The sequence below is a fragment of the Gavialis gangeticus genome, unplaced genomic scaffold (assembly GCF_001723915.1).
Source record: "Gavialis gangeticus isolate Ggan-Ray unplaced genomic scaffold, GavGan_comp1, whole genome shotgun sequence".
Taxonomy (NCBI): domain Eukaryota; kingdom Metazoa; phylum Chordata; order Crocodylia; family Gavialidae; genus Gavialis; species Gavialis gangeticus.
In genome coordinates, this window is record NW_017729031.1 from 49252279 (window position 1) to 49270715 (window position 18437).

Below are 18437 nucleotides of genomic sequence, written 5' to 3' on the forward strand. Positions count from 1 at the left end.
CTGGAAAAGAACTATGGGCTGCTAGTTTGGTATACTACCTCAAGCAGTAACATATACCTTCAAAGGAAGCAAATAAAATGAAAACACATACATAGAAACTTCATAACACACGGTATTTTTGCACTTTCTAATTCCAGTTAGTTCTCTGGTTATTCCTTGTAGTATAGCCACTTGATGGCCCTTATAATATTTAACCTAGCTAGTATAACTGTTGACTCTTCTCCTTCTTCATATCATTGTCTAATCTTTATTCTGAATTTAACTAATTTGGTAAGTTTAATAAAAACTTGAGGTTCCCAGGGCAACTGTAATTCTGTTTTTTAACACATATTCATTACCTCATTAAGGAGTAACATAGAAATAGATTTGTTTATAGATTGCATGACATGATATGGCATGTTTTCTGCCAAGCAGCATGTCAGATTGGCCAGAATTATGAAATAATGAAAATATTGTAAATTCATATGAACACATAAACAGAATAATTAGTTGATATGGGAGTTCTCTCTCAGCATTTCCTAACTTTTGAAAATTCAAAGACAAAACCTTTATCTTTCTATGGCACTAAAATAGCGTTTTTGCACTTAATTTATTTGCTTTTTATTTTTTTAAAGATACTGTTATCACAAAAGAGAAAATATAACATGTTTCAATTTGTGATCCTTGGTTGAAATGATTTTCTTTAAAATATAAACAAAACCCAGCCAAAAGTCATAAGCGTCTTTAGTCAAAAGTAACTTCAGAAAGTTACATAATTTTCATCTAAATGTGTAATTACCGGCTCCAATGGGCATATCCAAGTACTAAAATAGTCCTTTTATGATTTCTAAAGACCTACAAACAGAAGCCTGACAGAGCAATTTTTTCAAGTTTTGTAACTGAATAAAACCAAAAGACAAAATTTTCATTTTTCTTAGCACTCTGGGTTAAGAAATAAAATCAGATTTCTCAACTCAAAAGCCTTCAAAATACAATAAGCCTAATAAAGTTTTGTGGGGAGAAACCAATGTTCCATCCTATCCAAGCTGAATAAAGATTATCCTATAAGAAATAGGATATATCTTATTTTTAGATAGAAACTGTAATGACAGACACTTGGTGTCATGATTTGTAACTTACGGCATTGGTACAGGTTACCTTTATAAGATAAGAAATCTGTGGAATGTTATGATGTCATAAAATGATGGTGTTCATAGAGCAATCTCAGATCTACATGACTGTAACTTGCCACTAGAGGGCTGGCGGACAAGGGTCTGGACAGAAGCTAGGACTCTATGGTAGGAGAGGAGTAAGGGGTGGCATGTAGATCCCAGGTGCAGAAACCAGCACAGGGTCTGTGGCTTCCCTCCCTCCACAGCTGGCAGGAGCCCAGCCAGAGCAGAGGGTGTGAAGGGAGAAATCTTGAAAAACTGGTTGGCTAGGGATAGACATTCAAGAAGCCTGAGCCTGAATTGATTCAATCTTTGCAGGTTAGTCTGATCTGGCTAGGCTGAACCAGTTTGTAACCATACGGACATCCCATCTGGACTGAAAAAATGCAGGCAAATGCCTATAGTGGCTAAAGCTAGAAGCCAGGGAAGGGGTGGGGGTCTAGAACATCCATTCCACAGTGCTGAGCTGAGGGGGGTGTGGCCAGGCTCCGGCAGGATGCTCTGATTAGGGAGGGGGGAGGGGTTGTTCCCGTCCCCGTCCCCCCCCCGGTTGATAACAGAGCAATTAGTTACACAGCAGGGAGTTACACAGGGAACGTTTATCAGCCCATCAACAAAACAAAAGGTCTCTCATTAGTTCAGGCTCTTAAACAACTTTTTCCAAGGAAGGAACAGAGGGTCATTACCCACTACCTGCTGATTAGCTCCAAAAAGCCCTAAGCCCACACTATCTGGTCTGCCTTTGTCCTGTCTCACATAGCACGGGAGACTACTAGAGATTTGGTGGATGGGAAGGGGTAGAGTGGTTGGGACCTGTACATCCTGGGATGCTGCAGGAATGGAAGTAAGATGTTTTATTTTCCCAGATCATCCATACTATCTCCTGCAACGTCCTGGGCAAAACAAATCAAAGATAAACTTCAGCTGTAGTGGTATATCTTTAAAATGTTTAGAGGCCACCCCTTAACTAGTGACTGCTCTTGTCTTAAATGCCTTTATGACATTTTTAATGTAACCTGTGCCAAAGCCCTTAGTTGCACGTGACACTATCATGTTCCTTTTAATAAAGTTTTTTATTCAACTTTTATTAAAGTCTAAACCAGTGATTTAAAACCTTTTAAGATTCAGGGCCTCACTTCATAGCTTGTTTTAATTTAGCAGCACTCCTGATTGAGAACCACTGTTGTACTGCTCAGCTTACCTCAGTGGTTCTCAACCACTTCCAAGTGAAGTGGTGCTGGCTCCTACCTTGGGGGTCTTAAAGACAAAGCTAGACAAAGCTAGACAAACACCTTGCTGGGGTCATTTGACCCCCATACTCTTTCCGGCAGGGGGTCGGACTTGATGATCTGCTCAGGTCCCTTCCAACACTACAAACTATGAAACTATGGGGTCCTGCCATATCCAGGTAGACCTGCCCTACATGCCTTGTATGAAACCATATACACCTAAAGCAGGCAGGAGCACTTGCTCTTGCTGCAGCCCTTCCAAGTCTGACCCTCCAGACTTCTTCCAGAAACAGAAGTATGTGGGCAGGACTGAGCACTCCTTCCCAGAGGTGTAGCAAGTTCTTTCAGCACTGGAGGCAGAGGTTAGGGGGAAGGAAAATTATGCTGACCACTGGAGAGTCAGAAGGTGGGGGGAGGAAGGAAGAAGGACACGAGTCTTATCTACTTCTGCTTTCCTTAACTGGGTGGCAACTGCTACTGCTGCGGCTATTGCTGTAGCAGCATGGGCTTAGGCTGCTGCTGCTGGGGGACAGGCAGTGGCTCCCCAGAGACTGCTTCTGTTGCCCCAGTAACCCTCCTCCAGGGTGCAGGGCTCTGCAGACCATACTGACACCTCCTTTAAGTTGGTACTTGGGCTGGTGCTCCACTTGGTGTCCCCTTCTTACGCTACTGCTCCTGCCTATGTTAGGCTTATCTGGCTGTGCATGAGGCACATGGGGTAGTTCTAACTGGCTGTGGTGGCAGCAGCGCCTATGCCAGCCGCACCCTTGAAAGGGTCCAGCGGCACCTGATTGAGAGGCACTGGTTTATTTGATCAACAACATACAAATCTTTCTAAATGGAATGAAAAACTAGCTACTGAGTGGCTGAGACTTTGAACACAAAGATCACAAAGTAAAAAAAAATGCTAAATTAGAGATAATACAACATAAACTTCATTTATACTGGAACCATGAAAAAAATAAACAAATTAATTCCAGAAGACACTGGACTAGGCTGGCTACATTCTCAGGCATCTCATGTCTGCAGATTTATATTCATGGTCTCCGTAGAAAAACAAGTGTTCTTAGAAAGATGTTATAATGAATACATTAAAAAATGTTGATTTGATTCCTGCATAATGTTCCTAAAGACAACTCTACTTAGAATGCTACTTTACCTGCTGATAATATCTGCATAAATCCCTACTAAACTTTCATCTTTAACAAAGGCAGGTTCCTGTGAACAATTTCATAGATTGAAGGATGATAATGGTAAATTTGAAAATATCTAACAAACTTATTTCAACATCCTGTCAAAAACCCTAATTCTGTCCCTCCTTTTCTTCCTCTTGTTATTTTGCTTTCTTTTATTCTGTAAAGAGTAAAGTAATATTATGAGTTAATTTTACAGGCATAAATGTAACATCTCACTAGTCTTAGAAATGTGATGTATATGTGGTGAGAGCTTTCATTTTTTTAGATGTATTTATTCTTTAAAACTTCAGCAAAACATGAAATGAAACATACAATTAGACAAGTACCTATACCAGTAAACATTCAGCTCATAATACTTTTGATGTGTTCTTATTTAACTATAAATGTACTAATCATATTCTGTACACTATTTTAAAATATTTAGAACTGCACCCAAATATCTTTCAACAAAGTAAAGAACACATGCTCCAGTGGAATTAGATATATGCTGGATTTCAAGTTTAAAGTAACCTTTTTTTAATTTAACCAAGAAAAAAAGAAATCCCCAAAAATCTATTAACTGCTGAAAAATTGTCCTCCCTTAGTACCAAGTCAGATAACTCAAAGTTGTTTAACTGATATTCACAAATAGTTTTATTTATCTGCTAAGACAAAGCATCAGAAATTTCAACCCCAGAGGTATTTTTAAGAATGTTCAAATAATTTGAATGAAAGAATAAACTCTAACAGTGTTACTGTGACATTCAAATTAGAACACCCCACTCCCACCTGCTCTCCTCCACCACCACAAAATTATAAGTCATAGTGAAAGGATTAAGGGTAGCAAAGGGCGAAATACAGTACCCATAATAAAGGGTTGAGGGGAGGAACCAGCGCTCCACCCCATCCAAGTTGAAGAAAGATTATCCTATATGAAATAGAAATATATAGTTTATTATTAGTTGGAAAGCTGTAATGACAGACACTTGGTGTTATGATTTGTAACTTACTAGCTGTATGTGACACTGTCGTTTTCCTTTTAATAAACTCAAGAGTGCTCTTGAAATATAAGGCATTCCAGACCAAATAGTTCCCTGGTAAGGGAATCTAGAAATAGCCATTAAATTTTAGAGTAGATTTAAAACATCAATTATGGTAATTTAAATTTATATGTTGTGAAATTGGACTGGAAATTTGAAATACAGTAAATGTTTAAAGCCAGCAGCAAGAAACGTGCATGGGACATGCAAAACCGAAAGAGCAATGTAGATAATTTGTAAAGGTTGTTTTTGCCTACTGGTAATGCTTCTCTAATACATAAATCAAGCACGGCAGGACATGCTTTATTCAGTGAAATTATACACAAACACATGCGTTACTGTTACTTAAACTGATTTGCTAATGCAGCAAAGCAATGTATATTCAATTATCTACATTTACAATAGCATACAAGTCCAGAATTAGTGCAAGAGCATTATACTACAAAGAGCACTAAAGCTAAACAAAAAGCAACAGGTATAGTAAAATCTCAATTTGATGGTAGTTATATTTGTTAATCTACATGCACCGAGATGACACTATATCCCTAAATCTATGGCCGAGATTGAAATTAAATAAAGCAATTCTTTACTTTGCCTTCCAGCATCTAAGTGGAGTTGTTTTTATGAGTTCTGTTATTTAACAATATTAAAACATTTCTCAGAATGGCATGCAGAATCAGGTATTCTCTATGTTCCTACATTACCGAAATTTACCTCTTTGGTCAAGGCTAGCACAGTATGTAAACCACTAAATCCAATTTAAGTTTAAGTGGTTCATAGGTCTTGTGCTGGCCCTGCACAGAAGGGATAATTTCACTCATTGGCGAGCAAAGAAATCATGAAGTTTGTAAATTATTATAAAATAACTGAGAGAACATTGGAAAATGAACAGTACATAGGACAAATAGAACAGTCATTATTTTACTGGCTTCATAAATGGTTAAAAACACTATTTAAAATTTTGATAGTCTTCCAATTAATTAAATGTAAACCAATATATTTTTTCTTTAATAGACTCAAAGGTTAGATGAGGTTCTCTGTTTTGAAATCAAGGGAACTACACTAACTTAAACCAGCTGACAACCCGCATCTTGATTTTTCAAAATTTATTCACACGCTCTTGCCCACAGGGGGCTTTGCAGAATTAATTTTCTTCTCTTTTCAAGAAATATTTTGCACATTTTTGGAGGTGGTGAAAAATATCTTAAAATTAGGAAGATACATGATGAATCAAAAAAATCAGTCAATTTTGCCACAGCTTAGTGTAGGTATAAGCAATATAAGAAAGCAGAGAGGCTTACATTTTTTTTGTAAGATGAGTTTTATAAATATTTGTCAAATACTTTGGACAAACACTTTTTAGCAGATGGATTGTTTGTGAATTGTTTGCTATAAGAATTTACTATTAGTGTTGTATGCTTCATTACATAAGGTGCATGGCATTGTTTCTGTGGCCTATGGGGCCACTTGCAGATGTTAAACAAAAAACCCCAAAACATGCTTTACCAGAAGAAGCACAACTTATTCCGGCTCTGCAGCATCTGTAAAGATTGGGCACTTCAGAGGAGCTTTTTGGTGCTTTTAGCTAAAGCTGATTCAATCAGCTATTAGATAAAAGTGTCATAAAAGCCCCACTAAAGCACCCAAACTTTACAGACACAGGAGCTAGGAAGAATTAACATGCTGCCTCTTCTGGGCATGTGCAGGACTTGACACAGGAACATGCCAAATAAAAAGTGCCAGGGGGGTTGTTTTTTTTACACCTGCAAGCACCCACCAGCAAAAGAAAAAAAATGTTGGTGCCTATGCTAATTAGCACTGCTGAAAGACAAGGTCAGTTTGTATTCAGTAATTGTAACTGAGCAGGGGTACTAATTAGCCCATCCACAGTGATATGTATATGTGAGTACTGCGTTTGGTTTGGAAGGTAGTCCACATGAAACAGCACAGCATGCTTGAGCATGGGACTGTATGGCACTTGTAATATAGACATGTCATTCCTACAGTCTATCTTAGAAACTATTTTAAAAGTTTTAAAAGTTTAAAAACAGGAAGGATAGCAATTTTCCAAATATTTGTATGAACAAAAATATATTTATAAGGAGGAATGTTTATGAACAATTACGTAGAAATAAATATGAATCCAGCTGAACCAAACAGCCATTCTGAATTTGAACGAATGTTCATAAATACTATGTTTTGATAGCATTGAAGTGATGCTGTAGCCATAATGAACCAGGAACTATGCAAGAAGCAAGGATTTTTGTGGGTGATATTTTTTATTGGATCAAATGCATGGTTGGGATAGACTTGAACAAACTTAAATAAAACCACCTAGTTGTGCCTTAAAATGCAAAACTTGTCAACTTATTCCTACTGCCACAACAATCAATACTCCCCACAATAAAACCAACAGAATCCGTGGATCATACACATATCTATTCCAGAACATGGTATACCTCATCCAGTGCACCAAAAATCCTCATGGAAACTGTGGATGAAACCAGAAAAAACTATGCACCAGAAAGAAAGATCACAGACCTAAGGAAGGGTACTATAGAACCCAAAAGCTTGCTTGCATAAGTCTATCTCAATCATGCAGTTGGTCCAATAAAAGATATTACCCACAAAAAAACCTTGTCTCTGACATGAATTCTATAGTATTTGACCAGCTCTTATTGTATTTACTTGAATTCAAGATGCATATTCCTCTGCCCACCCCCCACCCCCTTTAACATAGGGGGAAAAGCCCCTGGTTTTGGATGCAAGTATAAGCTGGGGTGGTAGGAGCAGAGGGAGGACAAGATGCTATTGTGTTTCTAGCTCCGGCTCCAACCTGGGGTCGGGGTAGTAGGTGGAGCTGCAACAGTCATCTGCCCCCCCCCCCCAAAGTTCCTGCACCACCACTTAACTTCTGCAGCTCCACCTCCAGCACTTGGTGACTCTGGCCCCAGCTGGACCACGCAGCATCAGCAGTGGTGAATCATAGAATCATAAAGAAGTAGGTCTGGAAGGGACCTCCAAAGGTCATCTAGTCCAACCCCCTGCCTGAGGCATGATCATCTCAACCCAAACCATCCTGTACAATCCATAATCTAAATTCTGAGACTACTGTCAACCCTGATGCAACAAAGATTCAACATCCTAACATGCCACAGATAAAGCAGGAGAACCATGGCAGCCAACATCCTGCTTCTATGAAATGTCAATACATGCTCAAGAGATCCTGGGTAGACGGCCACATCCCCTGCTACAGAGGAAGGCAAAAACCCTTCTGACCAGGGGGTAAAATTCCTTCCTGACTTCAAATATGGTGATTGGTCTGACCCTGAGCAGAAGGCCAAGTTACCTATCACATTCAAATCCTCCATCAAGTCTTTCCCATTGGCCAGAACAAGATCCAAATAGATGATTCCCTAGTTATATCCTCCACTTTCTGGAACAGAAAATTGTGCTCCACACAAGTTAGGAACTGGCTTGATATTTTATGTTTGGCAGAGTTGTTCTTCCTGCAGATGTCTAGAAAATTGAAGTTACCCATTAGTACCATCTTACAACTTTTGGATAGATTTGTCACATCCCTGAAGAGTGCCTCATTTGCCTCCTCTTCCTGATTTAGTAGCCAATAATAAATCCCCACCATGATATCAGTGCTGCATCTTTTACCTTTCATCTTCACCCAAATGTATTCTGCTTTGCTGTCTTCTTTCTCCTGAACCCAAGAACATCTATATACAAGACAATACCACCACCTTTTCTCCCAGCCCTGTCTTTCCAGAACAGAGTGTAACCCTGGATGTTGACATTGTAGCCAGTCATACCAATCAGATCATAGTTCTTTTCATTGGCTTCAGCTTCCACCTCATCTTGTTTATTCCCCAAACTTCTCACATTTGTATACATGCACTAGATATATTTTGTAGGGCTGTGTGAAATTTTGACAGGTGTTTCTTTTCAAAGCTGTTTCAATGTGTTTTGAGCTTCAAAACAGCTTCAAAATGAAACGAGGGCACTCAAAATGTTTTGAAAGTTTTGAAACATTTTGAGTTTCAAAGCCAGGCTTGCTTGCAGCTAAACAGAAGCTAAGGAGAGGGAGGGGAAAGAGGGCAGGAAGGACTGCTCTGATATTGACATCTAGCTCCCAGTTCAATTCCCCAGCTCTCTGATCACTTCCCCCAGCTCTCTGATCATTTTCCCAGCTCTTCCCAGGGGGTGTGGGCTTCCCAATCTGCATGTGGAGTTTCAGCAGGCTGCTGCTGCAAGCTGGGGCCAGTGGCAGATGCTTGGCGCAGCCTGCACTGAGCCCCAGGAAGACTGCAGTGCTGCTGCTGGCCCCAGCCTGCAGTGGCAGCCTGCTGAAACCCAGTGCACAGATCCAGGGGCCCACATCCCCCAGAAAGAGCTGGGGAAATGATAAGAGAGCTGGGAAATCAAACCAGGAGCTGGGGGAATGTTCAGATCCCTAAACATTCCCCCAGTTCCTGGTTGAATTCCCTACTTCCCCAATCTTTCCCCCAGCTCTCCGATCGCTTCCCCCACCTCTTCCCAGGGAGCACAGGCCCCTGGATGATGTGTGAAGACAGCAGACTGTCGCTGCCAGTTGGTGATGGCAGTGGCTCTGGACTATTTCCCCAGCTGGCAGCAGTATGCTGGCGAAACTTCACGCGCAGATCCAAGGGCCCGCGCCCTCTGGAGGGCTGCAAGGTTTTGCCAGACTCCTCCTGGGAGGTGCGGGCCCCCAAATCTGTGTGCAGGATGACAGCAAGCTGCTGCTGCTGGCTGGGGCCAGTGCCAGCACCCAAGTCAGCTAGGTGCAGCAGGCACTGAGCGCCGGGAAGAACCCAGTGCTGGCATTGGCCCCAGCAGACGGCTGTCATCCTGCACACAGATCCAGGGGCTGGCGCCTCCTGGGAGGGCTGTGGAACTGTGCCAGACTCTTCCCAGGGGGTGTGGGCCCCTGGATCTGTGTGCAGGATGACAGCAGGCTGCTGCTGCTGGCAACTGATATGAGTTTTGCTTTGAACAGTTTGAGGTGAAGTTTTCCAGGAACCCATGCATCTATCTCCTTGAAATTTGGCCAGATTCATGCTCTCTGAAAGGGCTACCAGCCCTGTGATTTTCATTCAAATCAGTCAAGAAATTACAAAGCTATAGGCAGTTTCATGATTCCCCATTATAGGCTATGGGCAAAACATCGAAACACTTTGAAACAGCGAAACAGTTTTGACACAATGAAACAGAACAATGCTTCAAAACAGCAAAATGAAAGTCAAAACAAAATGGTGCTGTTTCACACAGCCCTAGTATTTTGCATTTTTAACTACCCACTTTCCTTTTGCACCACTTGTTACATCCACTAGCTCTCTGGCACTTTCCCAAAGTTAAATTGCTTCTTCCAGTCCTATTCCTCTGGTCTGTGTGCTGGCTGTTCCAGCTCTGGCTCTGGCGGCAGGGCCAGAGCGGCTGCCAGTGCAACTGTTGTTTCATGGTTGGACTGGGGCTGGAGCAACCATGTCCTTTGTGCCCTGGGGCAAAATAAGATCAGAGCCAGAGCTGGAGCCAGAGTCATGGTGGTTAAGTGGTAGTGAGGAGGCAAGGGTCCTGCAGATGCCAGAAGGTGCAGGCATGGGTGGCAGGTGGGAGTCGGGGCAAATGGTAGGGGGACACATACCAGGGAGGCAGGCACTGCAGCAGGGGTCAGAAGATGAGGCTGGGGCATGCAGAAGGTGCAGCAGGGGGCAGGCCACCCTACTTCCACCACCTGTCTCCTTGATGCTGCTTTCTCTGCTACAGCAGTGGGGAATGAGTTTAAGATGACCCTTCAGTAGTTATATTCTATACATGGAGAATTATAATAAATTATACATTTTCCAGTTTTAGAATCTAATTATTGGGCAGGTCAACTGAAATTCAAAGTCATCTTGGATTCAGGTAAATACAGTACATTTTTCTTGACCTGATAAATTAATGAATTCTAAATTTAAGGCCATTGTTAAAATTAGCAAATGGCTACATGACACTGAAACTTATGAATACAGCCATTTTTTTCTTACAAATTCTGAAGTAGATGCACGCAAACTTGCAACCTGATAGATACAATTTGAAGAAGAGCCTACATTTGATTTTATGATGTATGCATGTATATCATGATTTATATCAAAGGAATATTTAGGAAGTATATTGTAAACTATCTCACTAAGTTAGATTTGGTTTTGACATTTATCAGAAAGCCATTTATTCTCGCATTTCTGTGAGATGGCAAAACCATTCTCTTAAAACTAACCAGAGTTCAACAATATGCATACAGAGTTAGTATTTTTGTAGCTTTAAAGATATACAGCAAGAGAAAAAGACTAAGTTGAAAAAAAAGACTTTTTTGTGTGAGATGTTCAGTGAACACTAATTCTAACTTACTCAAAAGAGGAACTAAATAATCTTAGATAGGTTGCATATATTACTAGATGGCTAGAATGTTGTTAAATTCACCACAGTATTTATGTAACAAAGAAAAATCATAAACTTTACCATAATTTATAGTTTTTTTATTTACATCAGATAAAACAGAAATAGATGTAGATCATGAACTGGGCCACATTCAACTCTGGTGCAATTTAGTGAAAAATAGTACAGTTGGACGAATGGCCTGTTAAGTTGAATGAAAATACAAAGGCCTGAACTCAAAAGAAGGAAGGTACCTTTTAAAAAGGTGCAAAATTAGATTTTTAAAAGAACATTATGCTGTGTCTACTAGGAGAAAATACAAAGACCATTCATCTTTAACTGTTTGTTATTATTGAACTGATTAAAATTTTTCTTGAGACTGTTTACATCTTATCATTTCAAAGCCTTAAAGAAAAACTCCTGAGATTGGCCAGAAAGTAAAGTAACCTGAAAGGAAACAACTAATATGTGATACTGCATATGGAACTTGGTGAATTGATGAGCTTTTTGCTTATCTGTTAGTAAAAGATATGCAATAAACAAGAAGATTAGTGCAGCCTTTCTATATGGATTTGTCATTCCTTCTTCTGCAGGCATGGATTCTTTTTTATGCATGCACTGTTACAGATTCTTTCATTTGGTCTTACCCTCATCCCCTCAAATCGTGACAAAGCTCTTAGTGGTCTCAAAGCTCTTAGGGTCCTAAGGGACTTAATGGCACCAAGTTCCGAGTAACCCAATGCATTTGCTGTTAAGCTAACCAAGGAAACCTATAGAAAAATAGAAAAGCAAAAATTATTCATCCTTAGCATGTTACTCTGCCTACAACAAGCTTCTTGAGTGTTTTGCAAGTTGAGAAGAATTAAAATCAGATCACCTTGTGCAGTGATGATGTGTAGGGGGTGCATGTGCACCCTCTGAGAGCGCTGGTGCACCCCCTGTCAGGCTGCGCTCCCTGTTTAGGTGACAGGCAGGGAGGCAGGCAGGAGCACCAGTCCCCCCCTTGTGAGTGTTGGCCGGGGAGCAGGGCCACCAGCAAAAGCCCCCCGGTCAGCACGATCGGCCACTGGGGAACACCCCCGTCAGTGAGATCGGCTGCAGAGGACCCCTGCTCCTGGTCACTGACTCAAGAGGCACCAGTTGCCCATGACCTTCTGTAACCCGGAGGCTTTCTTTTAAATTTGGAAAAGAAGCAGGAGAAAAAAAGAAGTAGGGAAAAGGACTTATGGAACAGGAAAAAAGTAATAGGAGATACTAGGTGATATGAGGAAGTACTGGTAGTAATGTTTTATAATTTCCAATTTCGTCAGCGGCAGCCATCAAGGCATTGAATGTTTGGACTCAGTCTCGCCTTCAGACTTTGCCTCAATGGTCTAAAGGGGGGATGGTAGGTCTAGGACAGCCTCCACTCCTTCATACTCTTGCCTAGGTGTATGCACTGAAGGTCTTGGTGTGATCTCTGCAAGCTAAAATGATAAAGCAACTTGTATGCCGGAATGTTCGGACTCTGACCCCTCGGTTCAATTCAGATTCAAACTTACGGAAAACAGCACTACTAAATTATGAATTGGTTATTCTCAGACTTGACATTGGTACATTATAAGAAACTCAGCTCTCAGATACACGTTCTATCCAAGAGAATGATTACACCATAAGAGAAACCAACAAGAGAATGGAAACAGCAGGGAGTAGGCTTTGCTATTAGAAACAGCTTACTATCTTTCTGTGAAAGCCCCATTGCTGCATCTATTTGACTCATGATGCTCAGAGTGCATACACAGAATGGCTTAATCATGTTTAGTATCTATGTGCCTACCCTTCAAGCTTGCAACCAAGACAAGAACGTTTTCTACCAACAACTTGACAAAGATTGAGAAAACACATAGAAATGAGACCATTATAATACTTGGCAACTTCAGTGCAAGAGTTGGATGCAGTTTTAAGAATTGGCCTCGTATTCTGGGCAAACAAGGAATTGGTAATATGAATTAAAATGGTCAATGAGTGTTTAAACTTTGTGCAAGTCAAAATGTGTGTGTTATGAACACATACTTTGCTAGGAAAATCACAAGAAAGAAACATCCGAGATCAGGGCACTGGCACCAATTAGCTCTAGTATTGACTAGGCATACCTACCTGAAAAATACTTCATATGAGTTCTCATCACAGTGCTGACTGTGACAGTGACCATGTCTTAGTCTGCTGCAAAGTCAGAATCAATGTTAAAAAGATCCACCATACCAAAACTACCAGATGCCCTCAGATAGACATCAGCCAAATTAAAAACAGAAAAATGCAGACTATTCAATAAAGAATTTGTGAAAGCAAGTTTACCTAGCACTGAGGCTTGGGAAAGCTAACATGTGCTATGCTGCTATAACAGCATTTGGCAAAAAATGCAAGAAAATGAAGACTGCTTTGAAGAGCTCTCTGAAACCCTTCTATCACTGGTTCAGAACAACAGGACAGTGCTAATCAACTAGAAGAAGTCTCCTAATACCAAAACCCTAGAAAATTTGAGAAAAGAACAAAGAGGCTAAAGGCATGTACAGAAGTCGTTTTTTCACCATTTAAAGCACTTTATTGCTGTGACTTAACAGAAGTACACAGCTTTACAGAATTTAAAAAATGGATACAACACTTTAACCCTTGTTAAATGAGGTATTAAATTTGAAGTACTCTATTTTATAGCATCTTAGCAACCAACCTACAGCACTTTAAATAACTTCTGCATACTGGTCAAGTTTCTGCAGAGCAACCCCTGCCTCCTAGCCTGGAAAGTGCAGGGAGGCTCAGAGGCCTCTCCCACCAAACACTGCACTTCTGCCATGTTTAAGAGTGCTGTAACTATATAATGCTATAAAAAGTGATTTAAATTACAGTGCTGTAAAAAGTACATGGAGCACACCCTAAGAGGCATGCCCCAGATTTTTGGCTGAATCTCTATGATGATATTCAGAAAGCACTGATGCAGGTGATAGCTATGGAATGTATGAAGGCATAAAATGAGCAATTGGTCCAGGCAAGAAGAAACCAGCTCTGCTGAAAGACTTAATTACTGCTGAAACACTTTATTACTGATAAGCAAAAATAACCTGAGCATTGAATTGAACACTATGGAATTGTATATTCCAGTGAGACTGAAATCAAATGCAAAGAGCTCAAAAGATGACCACAATTCCAAGTTATGATGGATTTAGATAATAAGCCAACATTAAAATATTTGTAGAAAACCATTACATTGATTCCTGGGAACAAGGTATCTGGCAATGACTGTTTGCTTGCTGAAATCTACAAGTGCTAATGATGAATTACTTCAAAAGATTCATGAAGATATACTGCTGTGTTGGAAAGAGGAAGTAGTACCACAAGATTTCAGAGATGCTCAGTTCATATAATTATACAAAAACAAAGGGGAGGAAGTGACTGCGACAACTATAGAGGTATCTCCATTGAACATCATAGGGAAAATGGTCACTTGCACCATGCTCCCTAGACTGCAGTCTCAAGGAGAAAGAATCTATCCTGAAAGTCACGTGGTTTTTGCTCAGGATGCTCTACTATTGATATGATCTTTTTGTTCAAACAATTGCAAGATATGTGTAGAGAAAAACAAATAACACTGTACATAGCCTGCATTGATCTAATGAAGGTCTTCAATGCAGTCAACAAACGGGGCCTTTTTACTGTTCTGAAGAATCTGGGTTGTCCTCCTAAACTTCTGAACATCATTTACTCATTACATCAAGGTATGAAGGCAACTATACTGTATGAAAACAAAGAATCAAACACTTTTGATATCAACAACAGGGTGAAACAGAGGTGTCTTAGCCCCTATGCGTCAAAACATTTACTTCATGGGTTCTACAATCAGTGGGAATCTTGATCTTCAGACTGAACTGACTAACAGAACAGGAAAAGCAGTAAGAATTTTGGGCTATTACAGAAACGTGCATGGAATAACACCAAACTATCAGCTAAGGTGAAGATACAAATCTACAAGACTTGTGTGCTGTCATCCCTGCTGTATGGTTCAGAAGTATGGACTACAACCCTTAGGCATATCAAGAGACTGAACAGCTTTCACATGAGATGTCTTTGTAAGGCCCTGAAAATAAAGTGGGAAGACAGAATACCAAACACAGAAGTACTGTAGCATGCAGGACTGACACACTTAGACACTACTACCATGAGGCAAAGGTTGCAAAGGATTGGTCATGTCAGGAGAATGGGAGGAGAATGTATCCCCCAAGAATTTTGTACAGTGAGATTTGAGATGGTTCTAGAAAGCAGGGTCACCCTCTATGGTTGTACCATGATGTGTGTAAAAACTATATCAAGTCATTCGACATCAACGTAGGAAGCTGGGAGGAGCATGCAGAATCCTGTCTGATCTGGAGGGAACATCTGGCACTGGATGCAGCTCAACATGAAGTGGCTTTGATCCAGAGGATGGAAGCAAAGTGAGAAAGAAGAAAGCAGCATGCTGTAAATTTGGACTCCAACAGACAACATATGGATCGGTGAAACTTGTAACAATTTATGTCGCTCTTGAATTGGCTTGTCAGCCACAAATGGTTTCATCAGGCATTTTGATTAGACCTCTTATGTGTATCCAGAGGATGCATGATCCAGAGGATTGATGGTTGCCTAAGACTATGGAGATTTAGAAAACCATGAAGGAAATTAAATGAATTGACACTGTTTGCCACTCTAGGCACTAACTTTACTCTTATGCATCAAATTGTTGGTAGTGTTACAGGGGGCAACTAGAGAGTACTGATGAGGCTCATTTGATTGTACCTAAGAGAAATGACAGAAATTTGTTTAGCGTTCATAATATTATTGCCTGACTTCTACAATTTTATGAAGAAACAATTTTCCTCTATAAACTGCTATGAATAATTAGTTTTGCAGTTGTCGCAATTTTTATGCTAATTTTTCATGCATTATAAGTAGGGATCTACCTAAATTGTGGCAGAAATGCACTGCACGGCAGCTCCTTTAATTTTCCTCTTTGTGTGTTTGCCATTTTGTGTGTTTGCATATTTGCTGTTGTGTGTTTTGCTCTTGCCGTGCTTTCCCCCTGCCACTGATTGCTAGAGGGGCCCTGGCAGCCCCGTTGCTTGCTGTTTGCTCCTGATTGGCTGGGAGACAAAAACCACAGATTTAAATATGCCACAGTTGTGTCTCCTGACCAATCAGCAACAAGCAGAAGGGCCACTGGGACCTCTCAGCCAATCATCTGATAAGAAGGAACCATGGTGGTGGGGTCTCTGTGTCCTTGATGTGGGTTGAAAAGATATTCAGGGTACACGTAAAATCCAACAGATACTCCTGGCTAGATATTTTGATCTTGGATGCATGTGGCATATCTACGTCAGTGACAGAATATATGAATATATGTGGCAACTACCCCAGGTCATGTTAAGCTTTTCCCATATATATATATGAGAGGCCAAACATGACCTGGGGTAGTTGCCACACACAGGGATACCAGTGGCTTCCAGTTGCCTCCCTTGCTGGCAGCAAAATTATGCTGCTCTGGTGACAACCATTTTTTCTGCTTCCTGCCTTTCCGCACTGCTCCTCCAAGTCACCACCTGGGCCAGCTGCCTTAGTTATACCACCGATAACAAGGTCAAGTTCGTGAAGTAAAATCATAGGATATTGAGTTCCTATGTAATTTTTCAAATGTTTTGCCTACATCATTTGACTATTAAAATGATTTATTCAAGATTATAAATGTTAAGTTAGAGTGCCTTAGAAATAAAAGAAATATAAAAAGAATATTCTGTAAACAAACTTACATCAACAATGAGGAAGTCCAGCCAACACCAGGCATTAGTAAAGTATGTTTGATAACCATAGGCCACCCATTTTAGCAGCATTTCCAAAATGAAAATATAAGTGAAGACCTTGTCAGCATATTCCAGCATAGTCTTGATTGTCTTGCGCTGTTCAATGTATATATCTTCAAAAGCCTATAAATAGAAACATTCAGCAAAGGTTTAATGCTCAGAAATATTATAGTGTATTGTTTATGTTGCAGCTATATAGAAAAAAAACCCAGAAATATTCTCTCCCCAAAGAATGAAATCCAGGGGTTGTGTTTTCTTTGTTTCTTTGTTTTTACTTCTCTTTTCCCTATATTTCAGTGTATGTAATGTATGTAATATACTTCCATACGTAATGCAGAGCCCAGCCTTACTATTAATGACTGTTTTTCAAGGTGTAATTTACTTACAAATGGGAGAGTTAGCCACTGCCTTAATGAAGCAGTATTTTTTCTATTGTTAATGGTTAGGGCCCTACCAAATTCACAGTGCAATTGGGCTGTGCGGGAGTCCCTTTAATCTTGCAAGCACCCTTGTTCACCCCCCCCACATTGCTTATTGGTTGAGGGACCCCAGTGACCCTGCTGTTTGCTGCTGACTGGCTGGGAGGCAAAAATGGCACCATATTTAAAACCACAATTTTTGCCTCCCTGCCAATCAAGAGTGAGCATCCGGGCCCCTCTGCCAATCAGCAACAGGGGGTGCCCAGAGGAACCTGCAATATTAAAGGAGCTGCCACTCAGCCTATTTCTGCCATGAATCCAGAAGGGCCCTATGAATGGGAAATCAGCTTTCTGAGACAGCTGCTGTGTGAATCCTACTAAACAGTTGAAAGATCAAGGCCCAGAGTGTACCCCTGTCAGCACAGCAACTATATTTTTGCTATGTTTAATTCCTTGAACATTTAAAAATGTCAGCATTTGTAACATAGCAAATATGCAACTTTCCTTCTACTTTTCAAAATGTCTGACAAGCATTCCAGAAGTTTTCCAATCTGACTTAGATTTTGGCTTTCCATGAGGGGGTAGAGGCTGTCTAACTGGATTAAAAGTTGGAATCACTTGTTACAGTAGTTTTGCAAAGTCCTTGATACTTTGAGCTACTAATGTACTCTTTGCCCAGCTGATGAAACCTGTTTTTGAAGTACTTAAAATCTGCCAGTTCAAATTAATAAAATTGAAGATTTATTTCTACTTATGTAAAATACTTATCTGCATGGCTCCCAATATTCAATATATTTATCTTTACCATATCCCTGAGTGGGTGGGAAGTACAGATAGCTATTAATCTCACTTTACAGGTGAGGAATTGACACCAAATTTTTTTCCCCATGGTTACACAGGAAGTCTCTGGCAAAGCAAGCAATTAAATAGCTGTCTCCAGAGTCACTGGACCCCCCTTCTCTGACAATAAATTAATGTCAGCTGCTTTGTGAATGATCCATGCATTTGAAAAGGTTTTATAAGCATAAAATGCTATTATGGTGACTTATCTCAAATTTATTCCATGGCAGACATGACTGGTGAACTCAGTCTGGTGGGGTGCTGGAGCTGGAGCTGGGGCG

General features: G+C 40.4%; 1 protein-coding gene across 6 annotated transcripts in view; it reads right to left on the reverse strand.

Annotated features, from left to right (window-relative positions):
• The window catches only part of LOC109301517 (sodium channel protein type 1 subunit alpha), a 231210-nt gene that overhangs the window by 30212 nt on the left and 182561 nt on the right, over window positions 1-18437 (reverse strand). For all 6 annotated transcript variants that reach the window (XM_019522724.1, XM_019522727.1, XM_019522722.1 and 3 more), the window contains 2 exons: window positions 16847-17020; window positions 11684-11806 (listed from right to left, as the gene is read on the reverse strand). In XM_019522724.1, the coding sequence (XP_019378269.1) occupies window positions 11684-11806; window positions 16847-17020 (297 nt within the window). The remainder of the gene's footprint in view (window positions 1-11683; window positions 11807-16846; window positions 17021-18437) is intronic.